We start from the raw sequence: 23,941 nt of genomic DNA, 5'->3' as shown, positions 1-23,941 counted from the left end.
GTGACTTTCTTTTGATACAGTTGCTTACAACCGGCTTCTTTCTTTGGTGAGTACCCAAAGACCTTCCCTTTTTTGCTTGTCACTTTCTATTTAAGAATAAGCAACCAGCAGTTTAATTAGACTTATAGATGGTTGATTCCGAGAATGACTTTTGAGCTGAGTTTCTATTCACAATCATATATGTATGATTCAGTGGTTGAGAATCCATTAGTTGCTTATCGCTACAACAGATTCCTTCCTGATGATGTTATTGAGTTATCCGAGTCATCTTCACTAGCTGTTGTAGCTTCATACCCTCCTATTAATGGCAGCTTTGTTTCGATCTTGAAAGAAGAAGACATCCCTAGGATCAAAAGAACCTACCACCTCCCATCATCCATAGTGCTGAGAGTCCCTTTGGATACAGTTGGTGTCGATTGCAACTATCCATATGAATTTGTTGTTCATGAAACTCTCTTTGCTTTAGGCCTTCGCACAGAAGTTCCTTTGTTGATTGCAAAGGTTACCAATCACTTCAGTATATCTCCTGCAACGTACTCCGCAAGCATGGAGAATATTAACTACAATTCAAGTCTTTGAAGAACTTTGCGGTCTGGATATTGCAATAGAAGAGCTTCTTTTTGTCTAGTTTTTAAAGGCATATAAACCGAAAATAGCATATATCTGATACAGAGGAGGTCCTCATTCAAAGAACTGTTCATGTATGACCTCTCAAGGACTCGTTGTGACAAGTATTGGCAAGAGAAGTTCCTCTTTATGCGTGTGGGAGACAATCCTGGTTATCCGGTCACATAGTTTCCTAGTGGTAGATGAATTGCAGTTAATGTTGAAGGGTTTAACTTCATGTTGTATTTGCGTAGTGTAGTAAAAGCTTGGTGTAGGTGCACAATGTGATCTTCAGCTACTAACGATTTCACCAACATATCGTTGACATAAACTACCATAGTCTGTCCAATTTGATCGGCAAACATCATGTTCACAATTCTTTGATAAGTAGAGCCAGCATTTTTCAAACCAAATTGCATAACTTTGTAACAATATATGCCTTGTGAAGTCATGAATGATGTTTTCTCTTGATCGTATAGATGAATTAATATTTGATTGTAACCACTAAAAGCATCCATGAAACTTATTAGTTGATGTCCGACAATAGCGTCTACCATCTTATCGATGTGAGGTAATGGAAACAGATCTTTAGGACATGCCTTATTAAGATCGGTGAAATTAATACAAACTTGCTACGTTCCATTCTTTTTTCGAACTAACACCACGTTGGCTAGCCATTTTGGATATTGTACCTCACGAATGAATCCTGCATCTAATAGATTTGAATCTCCTTGTTAATTATCAAGTCGCGCACAGGTGCAAATTTTCTTCATCTTTGTCTGACCGACTCGTGGTTTGGATCTACATGTAGACGATGCATGATGACATCCGGGTCTATTCCAGGCATGTCAGCGTGTGACCAGGCAAAGCAATCTGCATTTGATCTTAAGAAATCAACAAGTCTCTTACGTATGTCACTAGGAATTTTTGATCCGATGCTCACTCTCTTTTCAGGATTGCTGTCTAATAATGGCATCTCGTCAAGTTTTTCCAATTCTGGTTCTTCATTGTGGGGTGCCAATGCTGGATTATGTAATTGATACAATTGTTGACCCTTTCCTTTTAAGGCGGTTTGATAACATGATCGTGAATTTTCTTGATCTCCATCTTTTTTTTGTCACTCCCCATAGGGTAGGAAACATAATTTTTTTTATGAAGAGTTGAAGGTATGACTCCCATATCGTGAATCCAATGAAGTCCCATAATCATGTTGTATGCCGAAGCACAATCTACAACTAGAAATTTTGTATGTTTGTTGACTCCCTCTGCATACACTTGTAGTGTTACTTTGCCTCCGGTTTGTTTCACCTCACCGCTGAATCCTACTAATGGCATGGATTTTCGAGTTAGTCCTTCGTCGTCGAGTCCTAAATCTTTGTATGCTTGCATGTAAAGGACGTTGGGTGAGCTTCCATTGTCGATCAATACTCTTCATTAAACAATTAGCTACCGTCAATGATATGACTAGCGCATTGTGATGCGGAGTCAATATGCCAATTCATTAGTTGTGAAACTTATGGTGCATGTTGGTGTATCTTCTTGTGGAGCTTTCTCCTTGCTCTGATGATTCTTAACAAACCTGGTGTTTCTTATTGCAGCTGAGTGAGTTATTCCACTTATTTCTGAACCTCTTGAGATAACATTGATGACTCAATCATGTTTTGGAGGCGAAGCAGGAGCGAGCTTAGTTGCTGCTCGTTGGTTGCTTCCATCATCTAAATGATTACGAGCTTTATCAAACAAGTATTCTCTCAAGTGACCTATTTTAGTAGTTCATTAACCTTCATCCTCAACGTGATGCAATCCTCTGTTCTATGACCATGATCATTGTGGAATTTGCATCACTTCGAGGTATCACGCTTGTCGTCAGGTGTTTTCATTTTCTGAGGCCATCTTATGGTTCCACCCCTCTATCTTAAGACACTGACTATAGAATCGTGAGAGATCGAGAGGTTACTGATGTCTGGCCATGTTGATGACTTAGGCTTTCCATCGTCAACTTCGCTCAGTGGTCGATGTGTGTTTCTCCTCGTATTCCTGGCGCTTTCATCTCGAGGTCTTTGGTAGGGTTTATCGTCTTTGCTAGTTCTTTCATTCCTTACCACTCGAGAATCAGATCGTGGTGAACGTCATTGGCGATAAGCTGAGTCTTCCTCCCACTTTATTTGTGCCCATGCACGTGAGAGTACATCCTCCATCGTTCTACATTGGTATTTGGTAAATTCTTTGTACAAGTCACCATCTGGTAGTAAGCCTCTTTTGAACGCTGAAATTGCAGTAGACATGCTGCAATTGGGTATCGACACTTTCTCTTTGTTGAAACGTCACATATCGGCACGTAACGGTTCCTCTCTCTCTTCTATCATATCTCGTAAAGGTCACTATTTTTGTATAGCTGTTGTGAACATTCGTTGCTTATATTGTGTTACGTGGTTATCCAGGTCGGATGTTCCATCATACATCTTCATTGTTAGTAACGTGAATTTTCTTGGCATCTCAGTGAGTGCAATTTCATCAGAAAAGGTGTATCAGCGTATGAGTGTAAGTTGCTTTTCCGGATCGGTGGAGCCACTCCAGGTAACTGCTCAATCATGACTTATAATGCACTTAAATGCTTTGTAATCATAGCTTCCAAGTAAGCGGTTTCGGTTGACCTGGCGAAAGGCTCGTGCTCGGTTCTCATCAAGCGTGGTGTACTGCCGGTTCCTTGTCGATCCAAGGTTTCCACTCCATTGAGGTTCACGGGTGTGCCCTGTGTCAGGGTTTTTTCTGTTGTTTTTCTAATGAAGAGTATCCAGTCGTTCGTCTCCTGTCCTGGGTGTTGGTTGATTGGTTCTAGGAGTCGCGTTAAGATCATGATCTGGTTGATTTGCACGCCACAAAATCTAGAGCTTGCTTCGGTAAAGAGTTTTCCCTGCTGATACCAGCGAAGCGTTTTCCTCCCGTAACTTAGCGTTATCCGCTTCGATCTGTGTCAGCTTATGTACTGCCTCGTTCAGCTTTGTAGTCAATGCTTCAAGCTGAGCAGAAACATTCGCATCGATGTTAGTCGCGTCACCTCCATTTCCTGTCATCTCACGTAGTTTACTCTAGCCCTTCCTTCTAGCGCCAATTGTTTGAGCAAAAGTAACCGGTTCGTCAGAGTCTACAGAAAACAAGAAATCTAGGTCGTAAAGTCTTTCTTTCTTGATTAAGATGTTGATAACAAGTACAAGAACCAAGCGACAACTAATCAACTATGAACCCTAATCTTGCTCTTAAGTCGGTTGTTGTGGTTTTGCTAAGCCTCTTGTACTTGCTCCTTATTTTCGTGTCCTTCTCCCTTTGAGAGATCGCTTATTTATAAGTTCCTTAACCCTAATTCCTTGTAGGAACTGCTTTCTTGTTTTTTCCTTTGATAACTTCCTATTTTATTTATGGCTAGTTTCTACTTGTTTGTCGGTTGTTTGTCCTCCAAAGAAAAGGATTAGACTTCTTGTATATGTCGATAGGCCTTTTTGCAGGTTGTTTATGATCCTTGGAGGTTGTCTAGAACCTTCCATCAAATGAGCCGGTCTTCTTAACAACCGGTTAAATATCATCAATAACTTTTTAGCTCTTTTAGACAACCGACCACATAGTTTAACAACTGTCACACGTTGATTAGTCGACAAATTATTTTCACCCAACATACAATATAGACTATGTAATGTTTTTATTTTGAATACTGATTTTGACAAAATTTAGATTTATACTTTGGGATTATAGTGATGAGTGCTTACAAACAAATAAAATCGATGGACTAATCTAACCATTTGTTGCAGGATTCTTGTAAAATCGCATGAATTTCGTTGCGGTAATATTTTATATGTTTGTTGGTGCCGCCAGCATAGATAAAATTTCAATTCAATTTGGTTGAGATATTTCAGAAAATGATAATTTTTTAATATTTTTATAAAAAATGAAAATTTTATAATTGAAAAACATTAACTAAAAAGAAGAAGTTAATTGCAAACTTTTAACATCATATTTAATATAATACTAGGTTTTCACCCGCGGTACACCGCGGAACTAAATTCTATATTAATGTATTTTAAATAATAATTTTTAATTTATTTAGTTTTCAAATTCCTAATTAATTAAATTTTATCTAATTAATTTATAATTTTGTTTAGAATTTTTTTTCTTCTTCTTACGTTTATACAGTTTATAACCTAATTACATTAAATTTATTATTAGATAGAATATAAAATTTTAAGACACTTAATTTTGTTTTCTATAATTAAACAGATATATATGCCTATATGGTATGTTAGTGTATATTTTTATGTGTATACAATTTTTTTTTTTTGGAATATTAAGAATGTGTTGTAGTATGTGTAATATTTTGTAGTTCATATACTAAATAATTTATAAGTTAATTTTTCAAACTATGAATACAAATCTATAGTATATGAAATAAACTAATAGTTTTTGTGTTGGTTCTATAGTCCACACCCGCCATGCTAGTAGGATCACGCAACATATTCAAAGATTTTTAATCTGTAAAAACTTATCATACGAAACCCGTGAAAGTAAAATATAGTATGTGAGGCTAAAAGTCACTTTTTATCAAATTAGTTTTTCAAATTTTTAAACAATAATACCTCTTCAATCAACTCCTTATAAAATAAAGAAATAAAATCTGTATACATTTACAATTATGTTTGTTATTTTTTAAAACACTTAGTTTCGATAAAAAAATCAAATATAAGTAGAGTTAATTTGTTTTTAAATTAATTATTTAATATCAATGGTATGACTGTAAATATATGCCAACTTCAAGATTTATTTTATAAATATCTCCAAAAATGTATATATAGATTTATTTAATAATTTAATTAAGATTATTTTTATTTTAACAATTGATGAGTATTAGCAATTTGGGAATGGGTACTTTATTCGAGTGTATCCTTCCAATCGGATAATCTGGGTTAGGAGATTTATGATTCGTTGAGGAACCGAATGAATTACAGATCAGTTTGGTTTGGCTTATATTCGGATTGTTATCAAGTTTCGTTCCATAGTATGCAACAGCTTACAACACTATAGTATATATATATATATATATATATATATATTAGTTAGATTTGTTTATTTTGTACATATCTATCATTTTTTCTAAATCATATTTTCTTATGTTTTTATTCAAATGATTAGAAAATCAGAAAACCATTACGTATGTTTATACTTAAAATAATAAAAATTTCGTTTTGTTTTGTTTTGTGACCGTAAATCAGTTAAGAATCTCTAGATTCCCAAACCATAAGCTATACAAATGTATGAAAGAAGGTTCCATGGTCTCCTCTTTAGAAAATTATGATGTATATGTTCTTATTTTTGGACCTCTTAATAAATTCAAAGTTTGAAAGCTGTCAATAATAAAATAAAATGAAGGTTGAAGTGAAGAAAGCAGCACGTGAGGCCACATGAGATGAAATGGAGCAGCGGTTGGGGCTCTCTCAGTCACGCACGAAGAGATCAAATCTCACAGTGTCAGTAGTCACATGCGTTCATGTGACCATGAATGAATTTTATTTTTTGTTGACAGCCTCAAAATAGAACTTTCTGATATTTGTTGTTTCAAAAATATTTATGTTTCATTACTAAAAAATAGACAAACTCAAATTTGTGATCTTCGAACGCTAAATGAATCATTTATTCGTTTGTTATAGTCTGATTTCCAGTTGTTTACACTTTTATTATTTTAACTTAACTGATAGTTATTCATTTTCTTATTTTACAATGATATATCATGCATATTTCTTTTTGTCTGGAATTAATTTCTTTCTATGTAATTTTTTTTGTACAATATTATATATGTTTTTAGTTTTTATCAGTTTTAGCAAAAATAAGATTCAGATTTATGTTATTTTTAAAGTAGACTTATGTTTTCGTTTTTTAGTCAATAACATGCATTATGGTATATTTAAATGGGATTCATAAAATGTCCCGATCGAAGTTACGTTGCTCTATCAAATAAAATTGAAACGAGTAATCAACGTAAGATTATTATATTAGCTAGCTACTCTGTTTGTGATTGCTGGTATAAGATTCTTGTGTCGAATGTGCAACTCACACTTGTAAACCATTAAAGAAATATTTAAATCGTACTATATAGACTATAATTTAAAATGAATTCAAATTACGTACTTAATACAATAAAATTCCAAATTAAAATTTTTGATAAAATATATTGTTAATAAAACTAACCAAAAATTGGGGTTTACGTAAGAGTAGGAAAGAGACAGTTGTATAGTGTCGTAGCAAATTAAAAGTTTGCACGTGCGGTGACATCTGTTCGAGAGCTTAATATAGCATGTGCCAAATGAGCTCATATTAAAAATGTTGCTTACGAATAGATATTCTAGTTTCGAACTGCTAAAACATTTAGTAAGTCTCTAATAATTTTGGCCTCTACCAATAGTTATATTCACCATAATACCATATGCTTGCTCATTGGTTTTGCTTCTAATAGTTATGGCCGTAATACCAATTCTAAAAATTAATTTCTCTACTTGGAGCAGCTACACAAAACATAAGGACCATAGAAAACTCTTCACGATTGTCTTTAATTGCTCGACAAACAGAGAAACTAGCATCGACAAAAAAATAAAATGTTGAATCGATGGGCAAAGTTTTGATTTTTCTTAATCATATGCACTAAAGTGTTAAGTCATTAAAAATATCTTTAAAATTAAAGTCTTAACCGATATCAGATGTATTAAATTCAAGAAAGAAAGCTTAATACAACTTCAACAAGAACACAAACTCAGAAAAACTCTCTTTATTTCTTTAGGAAAAATAACTCAAAAACCTAAAGATCTCTCTTCTCTCAAATTTGTGTTAATAGGAAGCCACATCTTGACAACTCTATTTATAAGGAACTTCTCATATCAATTTCCTAATATCTCTAGGAATATGACTTCCTTGTTTCTCATAACTTCCTAAACTAATTTTTTCAAATCTCTTTAGACTTGCTTGTGATTCAAGCTTATTCCAACATTCTCCTCCTTAAGCTTGAAGCACATCTTCTCTAAGTCTTGAACTCCCATGAACTCCCTCATCTCCATGAACTTCATCTTTCCCAATGCCTTAGTAAGAATATCCGCCTTTTGTTCGATTCCTGGTACATGCTCAACTTCGATTTCTTCATTCTCCACACACTCTATGATGAAATGAAACCGTCTCTGAATGTGTTTGCTTCTGCCATGGAAAACATGATTTTTTTTTAGAGCTATTGCTGATTTATTATCAATACGAATGATAGCTTTCTTGGCTTCGACTCCTGTAATCTCACTAAGCAAATCCCGCAGCCAAATCACCTGTTTATTTGCTTCAGTTCCAACCATAAACTCAGCTTCGCAAGATGACATAGCCACTACATCCTGTTTTTGTGAACACCAAGAAATGGGACTATCTCCTAAATAGAAACTATGGCATGTCGTATTTCTACCATCGTCTGGATCAATGCTAAGACTGCTGTCACTATCCAACTAGCCTTTGTATTTTCGAGCTTCTTTCAAACGTTAAACCAAGAGATGTTGTTCCTTTGAGATACCTCAAGCATTGTCATATTGCAGCACCGTGTGACACTCTGGGACTATGCATATATCTGCTCAAAACTCCTACACAATATGACAAGTCCGGTCTTGTGTGAATCAAATACCGAAGGCAACCGATTTTCTTCCTGAAATCTGTAGCATCGATCTCTCTCTCATCTTCAGCTTTTGACAGTGTGAGTCCAAACTCCATTGGTATGTACTCGGGATTGTAGTCCACCATTCTTGTTTCTTCCAAGATTTTCTGAGCATATCTCCGCTGACTTAGCACAATCCCATTCTCGTGTTGGATTACCTTTATCCCGAGATAATAAGTTAACTTGCCAAGATCACTCATTTCAAATTTAGCAGCCATATCCTCTTTAAATTTGTAAATGATTATCTTGTCTGTCCATGTGACAAATAAATCATCAACATACACTGCAATAACCAAGATTTGTCCATTCTCTGTTTTTCGATAAACAGTCGGTTCCTTAGAGCATTTCTTGAACTGCAGTTCCTCAAGAATCTGGTTCAGCTTGTTGTTCCATGCTCTTGGAGCTTGAAGCAGACCGTACATCGCTTTATTCAGCTTATACACCTTTTCTTCACACCCTTTCTTCGCAAATCCCTCGGGTTGAGTGATATAGACTGTCTCCTTGAGTTCTCCATGAAGAAACGCTATTTTGACATCTAAATGGTGAATCTCCCACCCATTTGTCGCTGCAAGGTTTATGAGGAGTCTTATGGTTTCAATGCGCGCAACAGGAGTAAAAACTTCTTCAAAATCAATTCCATACTGTTGCACATATCCCTTAGCAACAAGACGAGCCTTATACTTGTTGATGCTACCGTCAGAGTTTCTTTTCAACTTAAACACCCATTTGAGTCCAATAGGCTTTGTTCCAGGCGGTAAGTCAACTAGGTCCCAAGTATGCAATTTTTCGATTGACATAATCTCATCGTTACAAGCGTTGAGCCACTTACTCGATCTACTTGCTTCAATAAAATTTCTTGGTTCATTGTTCAAACACAAGAGGAGTGTTTCACCTTCTTCTTCAGCAAGTAGAACATAGTCTCCAAGATACTTGGGTGTGTTACTCTGTCTTTGACTTCTCCTTAGAGTAGGCGGATTGTTCTCCACGACATCTGCTTCTTCTTCGTGTTCTGCAATTTCTGGCGTGTGATCGTTGTTGTCTGTTGCATCTCTGTCATCCTCATTACCATTAATATTTTCATCTGTCTCCGGGTTGTTATTAACGACCTCCTGCTCAGACACAGTACCGTGGTTTCCAAACTCACCAAGACTAAGATTAAATCTTCCATCACCATCTTGCTCTGTAGGATTTTTCCTCCAATTCCAGCCTTTGTTCTCATCAAAGATTACATCACGACTCACAATAACCTTTCTTGTTTGAGGATCATACAATCTATATGCCTTAGAACCTGGTTCTATCCCTAAATGAACTAACATCCTTGATCGGTCATCTAGCTTCTTTAGCAGATTTGAATCAACCTTTGCGTAACTGATGCAGCCAAAAATCCGTAGATGATCAATACGAGGTTTCTGTTTCTTATAGATTTCATATGGAGTCTTGTCTGTTAATGCCCTTGTAGCTATCCTGTTTAGTAGATATGCAGAATGCCTTACTGCTTCCCCCCATAGATAATTTGGAACCTTCATGTGCTTTAGGATACTCCTTGTCATTTCCATCATTGTTATGTTCCGTCGTTCTACAACACCGTTCTGTTGTGGTGTATACGGAGCTGTAAGATGTCTCTGAATCCCGACGCTCTCACAGTATTCATTGAATTCTTGTGAAACAAATTCACCACCTCTATCTGTTCTAAGAGTCTTGATTCGAGCCCCTGATTCCTTCTCAACACGGTTCTTAAAAATCTTAAACTTCTCAAATGCAGAGCTCTTCTCCTTCAGCAATGTGATCCACATGTAGCGTGAGTGATCGTCAATAAGAACAAAGATAAAACGATTACCAGCAGCTGTACTTGGTGTTATTGGTCCACAAAGGTCTCCATGGACCAGTTCTAGGACTGAAGATGCTTTGTATGTGGTGGCTTGTGGAAACGTCTGTCTTGTCTGCTTTCCAAGAAGCCAAGAACTGCAGATTTCTTTTTCAAACACTACGTGTGGGAGACCTTGGACGAGTTCTTTCTGCTTCATGGACTTGATAGTGTTGGAATTTATATGTCCAAAACGAGCATGCCAACGACTGGACTCGCTAATAGAAGACAAATTTAAGTAGGCATTGTCGCGAAAATCCAAACGGATCTTGTAAAGTCTGTTCTTGGACCTTGGTGCTCTTGCAAGAAGTTTTCCTTGTGCATCTCTCATTGTCAGATATTCTCCATTTAGCCTGATGTTGCAGCCTGCTTCTGTTGCTTGTCCCAAACTGATTATGTTGCTATTTAAATCCGGAATGTAGTAGACCTCTGACATGACTCACAATTCACCATACATGTCAACAAGAGAAATTGATCCTTTCCCTTTTATATCAACACGAGAATCGTCTCCAAACCGTACCTTCCCGGTAACAGATTCATCCATCTTCTCAAAATACCTTTTATCCCCTGTCATGTGGTTACTGGCACCATTGCCAAGGTACCATATATTGTCCTCTCTCATGTTGGTTTCAAACTTACTCGGGATGCATCGTTTCTCATTAAGAAAAACAACCTCATGCATCATAAGTTCATCACCATCTTGAGTATTAGTGGTATCCAGAACTTGAGCTTCTTGTAACTTTAGCAATCGATCAGGACAATCAAAGGCAAAGTGACCTTGTTTGTCACATCGAAAGCAGGTGACACGAGAAGCATCTCTTTGTCCATTACCTCGTCCTCTCCCTCTTACTCTGTAGAACCGACCTCCTCGACGTTTCGGTAATCGTTTGTATATTCACGACTGTTTTGTGTCTCCATGTTTGCATACATTAGTTTAGATTGATCCTCTTGTACTTCTCCTGCATCAATGATTCTTTCTTCATATGCTTTCAGTCTTCCGATGATGTCTTCAAAGGTGGTGGTGTTTAGGTCTAACACATGTTCTAAAGAAGCCACTATATGGATGAACTTCTTGTGAGGAAGACAATTAAGAAACTTTTTAACCATCTTGGATTCGTCAATAGCTACTCCGAGAGAAGCTGATTTTGAGGCTAACTCTGACATCTTCCCTGCAAACTCATCGATTTTCTCTGAATCTTTCATCTTAAGTCGCTCAAAGTCGGCCATAAGCGTTTGTTGACGAGCTTCTTTCACACGCTCTGCTCCCACATGTCTTGACTTGATGGCATCCCACACCTTTTTAGTCGTATCTAAGTCACCAATTTGCAGAACAAGAGCTTCGGATATAGACTGAAATAATAGAGCCATAGCCATATTATTTTTGTCTTCATCTGCTTCCTCTGTTTCAGGTTCGATCGCCTCCCAAACCTTATGAACCTTCAAAGCAATCTTCATCTTTAACGCCCAGACAGTATAGTTTGTTGAATTGAGCATTGGACATTGGATGGAGGTAGATCCGGTTCCTTCTTTTGGTTTAGCTGCAACAATTGTACCCTCAGACATCGTTCCCTAGGATATCGTAATGCTCTGATACCAAATATTAAATTCAAGAAAGAAAGCTTAACACAACTTCAACAAGAACACAAACTCAAAAGAACTCTCTTTATTTCTTTAGGAAAAATAACTCAAAAACCTAAAGATCTCTATTCTCTCAAATTTGTGTTAATAGGAAGCCACATCTTAACAACTCTATTTATAAGGAACTTCTCATATCAATTTCTTAATATCTCTAGGAATATAACTTCCTTATTTCTCATAACTTTCTAAACTATTATTTCCAAATCTTTTTAGACTTGTTTGTACTTCAAGCTTATTCCAACGAGATGTTCCATGATATCATTTTAATGTTTTAAGAAACTTTTTAATCTGAAACTGTGAAACAATAATGTAAAACCCGTCGATCAAAGTTACTTTAAACCATGTGATAAACCGATAATACTATTATCAATTTATCATGTTGTAAATGCATATGTGCATATATATATATATATATATACTTATAATTTAATGTCGTAAAATCTTAAATTTTATTTTATTTTGTTAAGAAATAGTTTTACTTGTTTCGATTTACATTTTAATTCATATCTCAAATTTATCAATTGTTTAAGAGAAGTGGTTTGTTGAACTTATCAAGGTGATAAACTTTAGTTGAAAACAAATAAATACATAATGAGACCACATCAACAGTTTTATTCAAGCAACTATTGAGTGTGTAATTTAGCTTATATAATACGTTTTAAACATATACACCAATTTTACATAAATTATCCAACTCTCACCAAAAATATCAGCGGCACCGCTATTTCAATAAATTACCAAGCAAGGTTTCCTCCCAATGCGTGCATATACACCCAATTTCCGCCCACATCTCATGGTGGTGTTTACATATTTTTGACCGGTGTTATGTAGCTATTTATTTAGCAATCCCATATTGCCAATTTAATTACAAAAAATAAAGATACAACTTCTGTTTTGGGTAGACAATTGATTTTGGTTGGGGACATCCAACTCAAACCAAAATGATCAACTTATGACTTTCACCATTTACTTCCTCACTTCTTTATCCTCTTTTTTTTTTTTCAAAAATATCTAAAATTTTTTCTGTGATTGTCTATTTCTATTATCTATTTGACGGCATTGTACTGTTGATTAAATATTAGATTTAATTTCGGTGCGTGTATTGTTTGTCTTGTGTGTCCCCAGTCTTAAGACTGTTCGGCATTTATTTTGTAAGGTCGATCAAATCCCACCCAACGTTTTTTTGAAAAGGGTGTTAACCCACCAAAATTTCATTCTTATCTTATAGTTGTAATCCATCTACTTTACTAAATCAGATTATATAAATCTCTCTTAAATTGGTCGTATCACTTTTTTTTCTTTTGGTCGTATGTTATATTATCATCATGGATATGTTGATTTATCCTATCACACATGAGGGTCAATCTATCATATCTACTTACAGATACATAATATACGTGATAATTAGGATAAACAACTTCACGAACAACTCCATAACATACAACTTTTTTCGTAATATTCAGATTCCCAGTTGAGGATTCTTACATGCACCAACGATAGACCCTCTTACTCGTAGTACTTGACACTAAAACGGATGATTTTACCTACTGCATCTCGAATTTTTGTTTAGTTTTACACCATTATAATCTAAAAAGGAGCATTCTAGCTCTATGAATCAAACCCTATATATACTTATTGTAGGTATGTTTAAATCCTTGACCATTGGATAATGCAACTTGCACAACTGAATTAGGAAAAAAAAGCTGTATATATTCGGGTTTTGACTTTGTATATGATAAAAAAGTAATGATGTTATTCTATGGCATTTGTTTAGATGCATGGAAGATTCGGAGCTTCCGTAACGGGTGGAAGGACAACTATTATTTTCCCTTTTAAAAACGATTCAAATTCTGTTCTACTACTAGAAGACAAAGTAGAAGATCATTGCACTAACAAAGTTTTAAACTTCAAGAACATATTTTAATTTTAGTTTCTGTTCAAATTTTATTCATGTTAAATTGTTAATTTACCAAGATTGGTATAGAATGGACTCCTCTCTTAGATTGTGAGAATAATAATAATAATAATAATAATACTTTTCTTTTATATTAAAAAAGCTCTTGTTCCATCCTAAATTTGAACTGAACTCCCTGCCGACACATTGTTGCATTCATAAAAGAGTAACTATATATAGTTATAAAAAAAAGTTGAATATAATTTCAAAAACAAAGAAAATTGAATATAATTCTGCCGTTTTCTCTCCTCCTGGTACCTTCCTTCACTTTCTCCCATATAAACCTCACTTTTTTCTCATCTTCATTCACCAAACCATCTCTATCTCCCTCTCACTCTCTATTTAGAAAGGATCAAAGTCTCAATCTTTTGATGAAGGATCCCATAAATTAAAATTTAACAAAGTCCGAGAAGGACCAACTAATCTTTTGAGTCTAGCTAGTTGATTTAAGAGGATCCAACTTTTTTTTTTTTTTTTTTTTTTTTCATAATTTTTCACAAAAAGACAACTAATTAATGGGTGCTACTACCACCATTTCGATTCTTGTTCTCCTTCTTCTTGGGTTGGCTCAGCTTGCAGTTTCAGGGCATGACTATAAACAAGCTCTGAGCAAAAGCATTCTATTCTTTGAAGCTCAGAGGTCAGGACACCTTCCTCCCAACCAGAGAGTTTCATGGCGATCTCACTCCGGTCTTTACGACGGCAAATCAAGCGGCGTAAGCTTCCTCAAAAATAAAAATAAATAAACTGAAATTCGTATATTATGCTAGTCTCTAGTAATATTCAAAACTTTGTTAATCAGATTTTTTTCCATAATTATTTTACTTTTTATAATATAAAGTTATATATTAACCGCTGTTTAGATCCATAAAATAATTTGACTTTCCGTTGACCCTATTATTTAACTAATATGATCAAAATCTAAGCGTTTGGATGGTTTTTGGCCACCTAAAACGTCACATAAGCAGCTGATTATTAATACTACATTATATTTCTTAATTTGAATTACATTTTTTAAATATTGAGCAGGTGGATCTAGTTGGAGGATACTATGACGCCGGAGACAATGTGAAATTCGGGCTTCCGATGGCTTTCACGGTTACCACAATGTGTTGGAGCATCATAGAATACGGTGGCCAGCTAGAATCTAATGGCGAACTTGGCCATGCCCTTGACGCCGTTAAGTGGGGAACTGATTATTTCATTAAAGCCCACCCTGAACCTAACGTCCTCTATGGAGAGGTAACATTAATAATTAGTAACACTCTAATCACTTATCACTTTCTTTATAAATTAGACTAATTTTAATTTGGTTATGAAAATTTTTTGTAACCGTGTAGGTGGGAGATGGTAAATCGGACCATTATTGTTGGCAAAGGCCAGAGGAAATGACCACTGATCGTAAGGCTTACAAGATTGATAGGAACAATCCTGGTTCGGATCTTGCCGGAGAAACCGCTGCCGCAATGGCTGCCGCTTCCATAGTTTTTCGCCGCTCTGATCCATCATACTCAGCCGAGCTAATCCGTCACGCCCGTCAGGTTCTAAAATCTCAAACCAAAACGTTTACAATTTTGAACTCCTTTAGTTATGCTTGATTGCAATAGAAGGAGCTCTAAATAACATTTTGAAATTAGTTTTTGTCAGAACCGGAATTAAAGGTGCAAAAACGTAGATAGTAGAAATAACCTTCTAAATTCATAATATTTACGAGTTTTGCCACTGATCTTAACCCAATTCTTATGTTGGCAGCTTTTTGAATTTGCGGACAAATACAGAGGCAAATACGACAGCAGCATTACCGTGGCACAAAAATACTACCGATCAGTCAGCGGTTACAATGTACTAAAATGTTGCTTTTTAGTCTAAATGCAAACACTCTTTTACATTCCATTAATTCTCATTATAACCGTAATTTTGTATAACCAGGATGAGTTACTCTGGGCTGCTGCGTGGTTATACCAAGCAACCAATGATAAATATTATCTAGATTACCTCGGTAAAAACGGCGACTCAATGGGCGGTACCGGCTGGTCGATAACGGAATTCAGTTGGGACGTTAAGTATGCCGGCGTTCAAACCCTTGTCGCCAAGGTAATTCACTTCAATTTAACCAAGTTTGTTCGGTTTAATATGGTTATACTAAACCTGGAATTTGCTTGGTTGATAGATTTTGATGCAAGGGAAAGCAGGAGAACACACTGCCGTGTTCGAGAGGTACCAAGAGAAAGCAGAACAGTATATGTGTTCGTTGTTAGGTAAAAGCACCAAAAATATAAAGAAAACTCCCGGCGGTTTAATTTTCCGGCAAAGCTGGAACAATATGCAGTTTGTCACGAGCGCTTCTTTCTTATCCGCCGTGTACTCTGACTATCTCTCGTCCTCCAAAAGAGTTCTACGTTGTTCTCAAGGAAACATCTCTCCATCCAAACTTCTTGATTTTTCTAAGTCACAGGTTTGCCCCAAAAACTTTCCTGATTTTTGCTTATTCACCCCCATAATATGGAACCAAAATGAAACCATAAACATATAATTGAATTTGAAACTGTAGTCGTGTATTTGAAAGTACTACAGTACACTATTATAAAACACTTACTAAAACTAGTACTATTTTGGGCCAATTGTGAATCCGGTATAATATTTCAGATTTTTTTGAATATTTTATAGTATTTTAAATTTTGTATTCTAAATGGATAGTTTTGATTATTCGTTCTATATCATACTACTTGTTCCCATCTTAAAAAATTAAAATGTAACGTTAGATCTATGCAAATTAAATAATTGATAAATAAATTAAAATAAACTAGGTGGATTACATTCTCGGAGACAACCCAAGAGCGACGAGTTACATGGTTGGATATGGAGAGAACTATCCACGAAAAGTTCATCATCGTGGTTCGTCGATTGTCTCCTTCAATGTTGATAAAAAGTTCGTGACTTGCCGTGGTGGTTACGCCACGTGGTATAGCCGAAAAGGAAGCGACCCAAATGTTTTGACCGGAGCTATAGTTGGTGGACCCGACGCCTACGATAACTTCGCTGACCAACGGGACAATTACGAGCAAACCGAACCAGCAACTTACAACAATGCACCTCTTCTTGGTGTACTAGCCCGGTTAATTTCCGGTCCGAGGGGATCTGACCAGCTGCTCCCCGGTAAGATTTAATACATTGTATTGTCTAATCAAAAGTTTTATGCTACTAGTTATAATTAACCTCTGGACTTCCCAATTTTCTAGTAGACTTGGTTAACCGGGTTATGATTTTAGGTGTTACTCCAACTCCAAGTCCGGTTATCATAAAACCAGCACCGGTACCAAAGAGGAAACCAACAACACCTCCTGGTTTGTCATCTTTAGACATTTTATACCAACTCATCGTGAAAAACCAATTCGATTTGGTATAATAACCTAACCAATTTGCTTAATTTTTATTTTGTATAGCAGCTTCATCTCCTAGTCCCATTACGATATCGCAGAAGATGACAAACTCATGGATGAACGAAGGAAAGGTTTACTATCGATATTCAACGAGATTAACCAATAGATCTACAAAAACATTGAAAAATTTGAAGATATCAATCACCAAACTCTATGGTGCAATATGGGGTGTAACCAAAACCGGTAACTCGTATGGTTTCCCTTCATGGATCCAATCGTTACCGGTTGGCAAAAGCATGGAGTTTGTCTATATCCACTCAGCTCCACAGGCAAATGTCTTGGTTTCTAACTATTCTTTGGAATGAGTAGAAGGGTTTTGGTGTGTGAGACCGGTTTACTTGCTTGTAAACTTGTTCACCTGCTTTTGAAAATATTCGGGTTAGTTATACCGATCGGTTAGGATTTTGGGAGTATGAGAAAGAAGAATTCTCTAGTTTGTACTTTGTACACATAGAGAGAGATTTGAGACTGTAAAATTAGGCATAATTCTGTTTCTTATAATTCAAAAGCTTTTTCTCCATTTTAGTTTTTTTTTTTTTAACTCTTGAAACCATTTTAGTTTATATATTTAAATTTCTTCAATTAATATTTAGAGAAATTAGGTGTTATGACTTGTGATGCTGGACATATTCGGTTTGGTAACTGACTTGGTTATGGTAAGTCTAAATGACTATATTGGTCCAAACTATTTATGTTCCAATGGTTTGTTATTTTGTGTGTTATTTAATTGCAGCTTGGTCCTCTAATTATGCAGTCGGATCGACATTTTAGCTGTTAAATACAAAGCAATGCATCTAGTGTGGCGCGGTCTTACTGAAGCTGAAGTTACTTTGTTTCTGCTAGCAGAACTTCATTATATAATTTAATCTCAACTTATTAAAAAGTATTATTTGAATATGAATTTGTATAAATAAATATGAAATGTAGACCAATTGCATAAGACTTGTTTAGGGTTTTGTTTTTTTTTTTTTAAAAATACTGAAATTACGAAATCTAACAAATTTTCAGTAATAAAATCGGTTTGGTTTGAAATCAATATTTCTATAATTCGGTCTTTGGCACGTAAATATAACATTTATAAAAGATATGCATAAACCAGCAAGAAGTACTTCGCGTATTATTATGTGCATCATGCTGAAATATCAAATACAAAGCCGTGAGAAATCAAGTTTATAGATGGACCCTAAAACAGAAAGAAGTGTTTTTTTTTTTGTCAACAGTTCGATTGAATAACCGCCAACAATTGCTGAACCGCCGCAACAATATTCATGACAAACTCACTCTCTGAGCTGCAAAAGGATTTGAAAAAAAACACAAAAATGATTAATGAGACGAATAACTGTTAAACATAACCATGTGCCTAGTTAATGGTTTATAAAAATCACCTGGTGCGACTTGCATCATACTTAATGCCCATCCTTGCACTGACTGACCGTAGAGCCGCATCCCATGCTAGGATTGTGTCTTTGTCAGTGTTTCCTGAATGCTTACGGAACATGAAGAAACAGAGATTCCAAAGTTTTCTGTGTGTCCCTTATGACTTGATTTACAAAAACATATATACTCGAGAGAGCAGATCCATACGAATCATATCTATACATACAAGGAAAGCTATATTAACTTTGCTGATCTTACGGGATTGACATATTGACCAAACAGCTTCACGGCCAAGTCACCTATAACCATGACGAAACCAACTGCAATTAGAGTAAACCGATAGCTAACCTGAAACCAATCTCCAACACTCCCCCTCAAGTTGGAGCATACAAGTTTCGTATGCCTAACTTGATCCGAAACGATGCGAAGCTGTCTCGACCAAGGGGTTTTGTAAAAATATCCGCAAGCTGAAATTCAGTGCCAACGTGACGAAGAACAAGATTACGACGAACAAGCTCATCACGAACAAAATGGCAGTCAATCTCTATATGTTTAGTGCGTTCATGGAATACGGGATTTGTTGCGATGTGTATGGCCGGTTTCTTGTGATTCTAAATCAAACAATCTCCAACCTTTTTGACCATTTGGATAACCAACGAACAAACACCGTCGACTTCGTGACTCGAATTTGTCGCCGTGACGTTTTTGATTGTGAGCATAACACAAGCTCCCAAAAACTTTTAAATGTCCATACTGAGGAGGCTTCTTATGAAGACGTTCATACGGAGTTTTGTTGTTCAAAATAGAGCTGGGAGTTCGATTAATCAAGTAAGCCGCTGTTAAAACACATTCGCCCCAAAACTTTAAAGGCAGTTGCGCTTGAAACCGTAAAGCCCTCGCAATATTGAGAATGTGTCTGTGTTTTCTTTCAACCCTGCCATTCTGCTCAGGCGTAGAAACACACGAACGTTCATGAAGAATACCGTGTTCTTGGAAAAACTTTGTTAAACACATGAACTCTGAACCGTTATCACTGCGTATTGTTTGAACTTGCACCCCAAATTGACGCTCTGTTAAAGCTAAGAAATTTTTTAAATGACCAGAAGCCTCACGTTTTTCAGCCAACAAATATAACCAAACTCCTCTAGAATAATCATCTACTATTGTCAGAAAATATTTGGCCCCAGAATGAGAAGTTGTGCGGTAAGGTCCCCATAAATCACAGTGGATTAACTCAAAAATACGAGATGTCTTATTCATACTCAATGGAAATGAAGTTCGAGTTTGCTTTGCGCGGAGACATATATCACACGCTTGATTTAAACTTGAAGAAGAAACAGAAACAGAAATTGCAGGAAGTAAACCGACTACTCTCGCAGAAGGATGACCCATCCTTTTATGCCACAGCTCATACGCCTTCTCCTCTTTCGTAGTGACTGATGCTGCGATCTCCATACTACGAAAGTAAAAAGTTCCTCCTGCTCTAATACCCGTCCCAATCACAGTCTTCAAAGTGCGGTCCTGAACCACAAGAAAGTGATCAGTCATTTGCAAAACACAACGGTTTTCATCCAGCAATTGTCCAATTGAAATCAAATCAGATTGAAACTCCTCAACATAGAAGACTGAATTCATAACCAAATCTGAACTAAGTCTAACTGTCCCTTCTTTCACAGAAACCCTTTCTCTACCATCAGCCAAAATAATTAAAACCGGAGGCATATCTCTTACATTTGTAAGAATATCAAACTTTCCTGTCAAATGATGAGAGGCGCCTGTATCCATAATCCAAGAGGGAACGTTGGACTTACCGGTTAACTTTTCGGTGGGCTCGTCCTTGCCAGCATTGAGGACCCTTTTGATGGTACGCCATTGATCCTCAGTTAAAGTGAGACCCTCACGATCACGATCAGTCACCACATGGTTGGCGTGTTCTGTTACGTCAAGGTTCGGAACACAAACACGGTTAGCATATGCTGCAGACCCGCGTCCTCGACCTCCATTGGAGCTTGCTCCACCACGGCCACGTCCTGGTACAGAACGGCTGCGAGGACGCTCTCCCCACCACTCCGGATATCCAATGATAGCATAACAACTCTCCGATGCGTGCCCTCCACGATTGCAATGTTTACACACCACACCTTTATCCTTGTCATCACTCCGCATTTGAGAGAAGTTTGAGCGTGACCGCATGTGAACAGCAAAGGCACTCACGTCTTGTTGATCCTCCAACCCTTTTGTGCCATTGCGGAGCAAGTCTTCTTCTTGCCTCACAATGTTATACACTTCTTCTAAAGGCTGCACCGGAGTACGAGAAATAAGACTTGATCGCACAGTCCTATACAAAGTATCATCAAGCCCAAAGAGGAATTGATGAACTTTGTCCTCTTCACGATCTCTTTCTTGCAAGGTGCCAAGATCACACACACACTTGCCACACTTGCAGATTCGCAAAGGACGAAACGCAGCCATGCTATCCCAAATTTTTGTTAACTTGCCATAATAATTCTCGATGGACAGCCCCCTTTGCTTGCAGCCAGCGAGTTCAGCCTTGATTTGCATCAGTTTTGGTCCGTTCATCACCGAGAACCGTTTTTGCAAATGATCCCAGAGGTCTTTAGCAACATCTCGATGTGAGATATTCGACCTAAGCACCGGATCGATTGTCATCTTTATCCAAGACACAAGTAGTGCTTGAATCGTCCACCAGTCTTCTAGATCTGGAGATCCTTCTTCAGGTCGGGGAATTGCTCCATTGAGAAATCCAAACTTTTTTCGAGAACACAATGCTGTCTTCATTCCACACGCCCACTCATCATAGTTGGCTCCCTTCAACAGTGGATGTGAGATCACAGCGCCAGGATTATCAGCTGAAGTCAAATCATAGGGTGAGATAGTTCTTCTCACTTCGTTCGTCAGATTCGTCGGGTTCGTGGCAGGAGTGCCATTCGGGTTCGTGGGAAAATTCCCATTCAGGTTCGTCTGAGTCTGTCCGTCCGTCATTGTCGTGAAAAAAACGATAAGAAAAACCTTTAATTTCACAAAAATGATTCAAGCTCTGATACCATGAAGAAACAGAGATTCCAAAGTTTTCTGTGTGTCCCTTATGACTTGATTTACAAAAACATATATACTCGAGAGAGCAGATCCATACGAATCATATCTATACATACAAGGAAAGCTATATTAACTTTGCTGATCTTACGGGATTGACATATTGACCAAACAGCTTCACGGCCAAGTCACCTATAACCATGACGAAACCAACTGCAATTAGAGTAAACCGATAGCTAACCTGAAACCAATCTCCAACAGAACACTCCCGTTTCCTTTATCCTCATGTCGCGTGGCTCCACCATGTAGAAGATGGGAATGACTCTGAGCATTCCCTCATCCATGTATTTTTTTATCACCATCAGCTCCTGCAAGCACCATTTGGACTCTAGGTAGTTTTGAGTGAAGACTACCAAAGCAATACTCGAACCTTTTATCATCCGGGAAATGGATTCAAAAAGTGACTGCCCTCTGAAAATTTCATTGGTGTCCAACGCAACATTGATCCCATCCATTTCCAAGGCAAGAATCAAATGTGAGACAAAGTTGGAGCGCACATCTTGGCCGCGGAAGCTGATGAACACTTGGTTATTCTCTGTGGGAGATTTCTGCAAACGAGAAACAAAAAAGATAGCTTGGCCAGTTTAGCTGGAACTGCTCATTCTTGACAGGTTTAAAAAAATGGAAGAGAAAACAAATTGATTCGGAATATTCCATTTCATTATACAACGGTAGCAAGAAAAAATGAGCAATAGTAAACAACCAAGTTACATTCTTAATATTTAACATGGAGTATGATATATCACATGTTAAATATTAAAAATGTAAAAATGTAAATTTTCATAACTTTAATACTAATAATAAAACCATAAAAATATGATTCTATATATTATCTGTAGAATAAAAAATTGTTTCGTGGTGTGTCACGGCTTAAATTAGAAAAATGAGCAACAGGGAGAAATACCTCAAACACTGGTATTGGGTTAGCACCTTCCTTCTTTTTAGTTTCCTCAGATAGCAACTTGCTCAACTGTTCCTCACATTGCTTAGAGAGTTTATCTATGGGATATGTCTCCCAGCTGCAGCCAAATGAAGTGAAAGTTGAGTGAAAAACTTTAATGAAGGCAGCAATTAGTGTTGCTGTAAACAAGAGCAAATCACCTAAAGTTTCCTTCAAACCCCAAACCCATGCTTCTCATGAGAGACACCAAATCTTCTTTACGTTTCTTGACTGTGATCTGTCTCACAAAGAGTAGTTCATTATGATGGGAAAATTACAAAAACAAAACAGGGTATTCAAAAAATTGGATTGATAAATAACACTTCACATTTTGTTAGACTTTTATAAAATAGAACTGTTATCAGATTTCCACGGCCTATCTAACATATATTCAATAATGACTTAGTCGAGACAAAGGCAAACCTGAGACAACTGGTTCATAGTGGCCGGATCATCTTTTGCATAAGCATTATTAACCTGTTTGGTGAGTTTTTCTATAAAGCTGGTAGAGACCAAAATATGTGACAATGAGACCATTGGATTGTATAAATTAATCTTGTCATAAATGACCAAAATATATGACTATGAGCTAAGCAAAACTTACTCATCTTCTCGGTACATGAAGTCTCTTGTCGTCGTGACAGACTTCAAAGCCTCTCTCCAGTTTATGAGCCTCACCCCCGATCTCAGCAAAGCCTCCATATTATTCCTCATCGCGGTTTTATGTTCTTCCGCCTCGCACCTTAGGAGATTTTTACCAAACAAACCCTGGACCCGGATAACGTCCTCTGGCTCCACCTTGTAGTAGATTGGAATGGTACGCAGCTTTCCTATGTCCATCCGTTTCTTCACCAGCACGAGCTCGTCAAGGCACTCGCGTGACTTGGCGAAACCGACAGAGAAGATCACCAGCACGAAACTCGATTCCCGGATCTTATTCAATACCGTTCGGAGGTCTTCTGACACTTTGTTATCCCGTCTCAACACGCTGACTCCGCTGCGTTCCAGGCCGGATTTCAGGTAGAGTGGGACGCTGTCCGGCACATCCTCCCCGTATAAACTGAGGAACGCCACTTGCTTCTCCGCCGCCATGGACTCGTCAAATCAAATTATCAAGGACTTTCGAAACTTAACAATATATTGAAGAAGTGTAGAACAATGTAAGATCTAGGGTCTGAAATCACCATCTATCCTACTACAAAGTACAAACACATCGTTGACTTCATAAATCATAAACAACATTATTATTTATCCGCGTGTCTAAATAGTATTGAAACTAGATTTGGACCCG

At 36.9% G+C, this 23,941-nt stretch overlaps 3 protein-coding genes across 5 annotated transcripts; 1 reads left to right on the top strand and 2 right to left on the bottom strand.

The window, feature by feature from the left end:
• Positions 1-10,626: 10,626 nt before the first annotated feature.
• On the bottom strand, positions 10,627-11,750 carry LOC104749335 (uncharacterized). The gene is made up of 2 exons (XM_010470940.1): positions 11,052-11,750; positions 10,627-10,926 (listed from the first exon to the last, which is right to left on the bottom strand). Exons 1-2 carry the CDS (start codon positions 11,748-11,750, stop codon positions 10,627-10,629), a joined length of 999 nt encoding a protein of 332 aa, XP_010469242.1.
• A 2,230-nt stretch (positions 11,751-13,980) lies between these two features.
• LOC104719384 (endoglucanase 19) lies at positions 13,981-17,739 on the top strand. Of its 2 annotated transcripts, none has more exons than XM_010437316.2 (9): positions 13,981-14,495; positions 14,809-15,021; positions 15,120-15,320; positions 15,532-15,621; positions 15,709-15,873; positions 15,950-16,234; positions 16,587-16,935; positions 17,049-17,123; positions 17,226-17,739. In XM_010437316.2, the coding sequence occupies exons 1-9, from the start codon at positions 14,295-14,297 to the stop codon at positions 17,522-17,524; spliced, it is 1,878 nt and encodes a 625-aa protein (XP_010435618.2). In that variant the 5' UTR covers positions 13,981-14,294; the 3' UTR covers positions 17,525-17,739. The 2 variants fall into 2 exon arrangements, with proteins under 2 accessions (XP_010435618.2, XP_010435611.2); XM_010437309.2 differs by having other exon boundaries at positions 17,223-17,739.
• A 573-nt stretch (positions 17,740-18,312) lies between these two features.
• On the bottom strand, positions 18,313-23,876 carry LOC104719401 (uncharacterized). Of its 2 annotated transcripts, XM_010437327.3 has the most exons (7): positions 23,255-23,876; positions 23,074-23,152; positions 22,812-22,888; positions 22,615-22,729; positions 21,916-22,258; positions 18,605-18,716; positions 18,313-18,508 (listed from the first exon to the last, which is right to left on the bottom strand). In XM_010437327.3, the coding sequence occupies exons 1-7, from the start codon at positions 23,740-23,742 to the stop codon at positions 18,433-18,435; spliced, it is 1,290 nt and encodes a 429-aa protein (XP_010435629.2). In that variant the 5' UTR covers positions 23,743-23,876; the 3' UTR covers positions 18,313-18,432. The 2 variants fall into 2 exon arrangements, with proteins under 2 accessions (XP_010435629.2, XP_087338929.1); XM_087482803.1 differs by lacking the exons at positions 18,313-18,508; positions 18,605-18,716; positions 22,615-22,729; ... (1 more) ...; positions 23,074-23,152; positions 23,255-23,876 and adding exons at positions 19,947-20,117; positions 20,408-21,584 and having other exon boundaries at positions 21,802-21,996.
• Positions 23,877-23,941: the final 65 nt, after the last annotated feature.

This window comes from Camelina sativa, chromosome 2 (genome assembly GCF_030686135.1).
Source record: "Camelina sativa cultivar CO46 ecotype springtype chromosome 2, ASM3068613v1".
In the NCBI taxonomy this organism is placed as follows: Eukaryota; Viridiplantae; Streptophyta; class Magnoliopsida; order Brassicales; family Brassicaceae; genus Camelina; species Camelina sativa.
The sequence above is the reverse complement of the archived record's forward strand: the minus strand, read 5'-3'. Positions and strand labels throughout refer to the sequence as shown.

Coding starts and splice junctions, on each gene's coding strand:
- LOC104749335 (XM_010470940.1), bottom strand. CDS start 11,750: ATGTCTGAGGGTACAATTGTTGCAGCTAAACCAAAAGAAGGAACCGGA. Junction 10,927..11,051: donor ATTACCGAAACGTCGAGGAG/GTCGGTTCTACA, acceptor CGATTGCTAAAG/TTACAAGAAGCTCAAGTTCT.
- LOC104719384 (XM_010437309.2), top strand. CDS start 14,295: ATGGGTGCTACTACCACCATTTCGATTCTTGTTCTCCTTCTTCTTGGG. Junction 16,235..16,586: donor TTGATTTTTCTAAGTCACAG/GTTTGCCCCAAA, acceptor AAAATAAACTAG/GTGGATTACATTCTCGGAGA. Junction 16,936..17,048: donor ATCTGACCAGCTGCTCCCCG/GTAAGATTTAAT, acceptor TTATGATTTTAG/GTGTTACTCCAACTCCAAGT.
- LOC104719401 (XM_010437327.3), bottom strand. CDS start 23,742: ATGGCGGCGGAGAAGCAAGTGGCGTTCCTCAGTTTATACGGGGAGGAT. Junction 22,730..22,811: donor GGGTTTGAAGGAAACTTTAG/GTGATTTGCTCT, acceptor ATTTGGCTGCAG/CTGGGAGACATATCCCATAG. Junction 18,717..21,915: donor GAGGATAAAGGAAACGGGAG/TGTTCTGTTGGA, acceptor TCTGTTTCTTCA/TGTTCCGTAAGCATTCAGGA.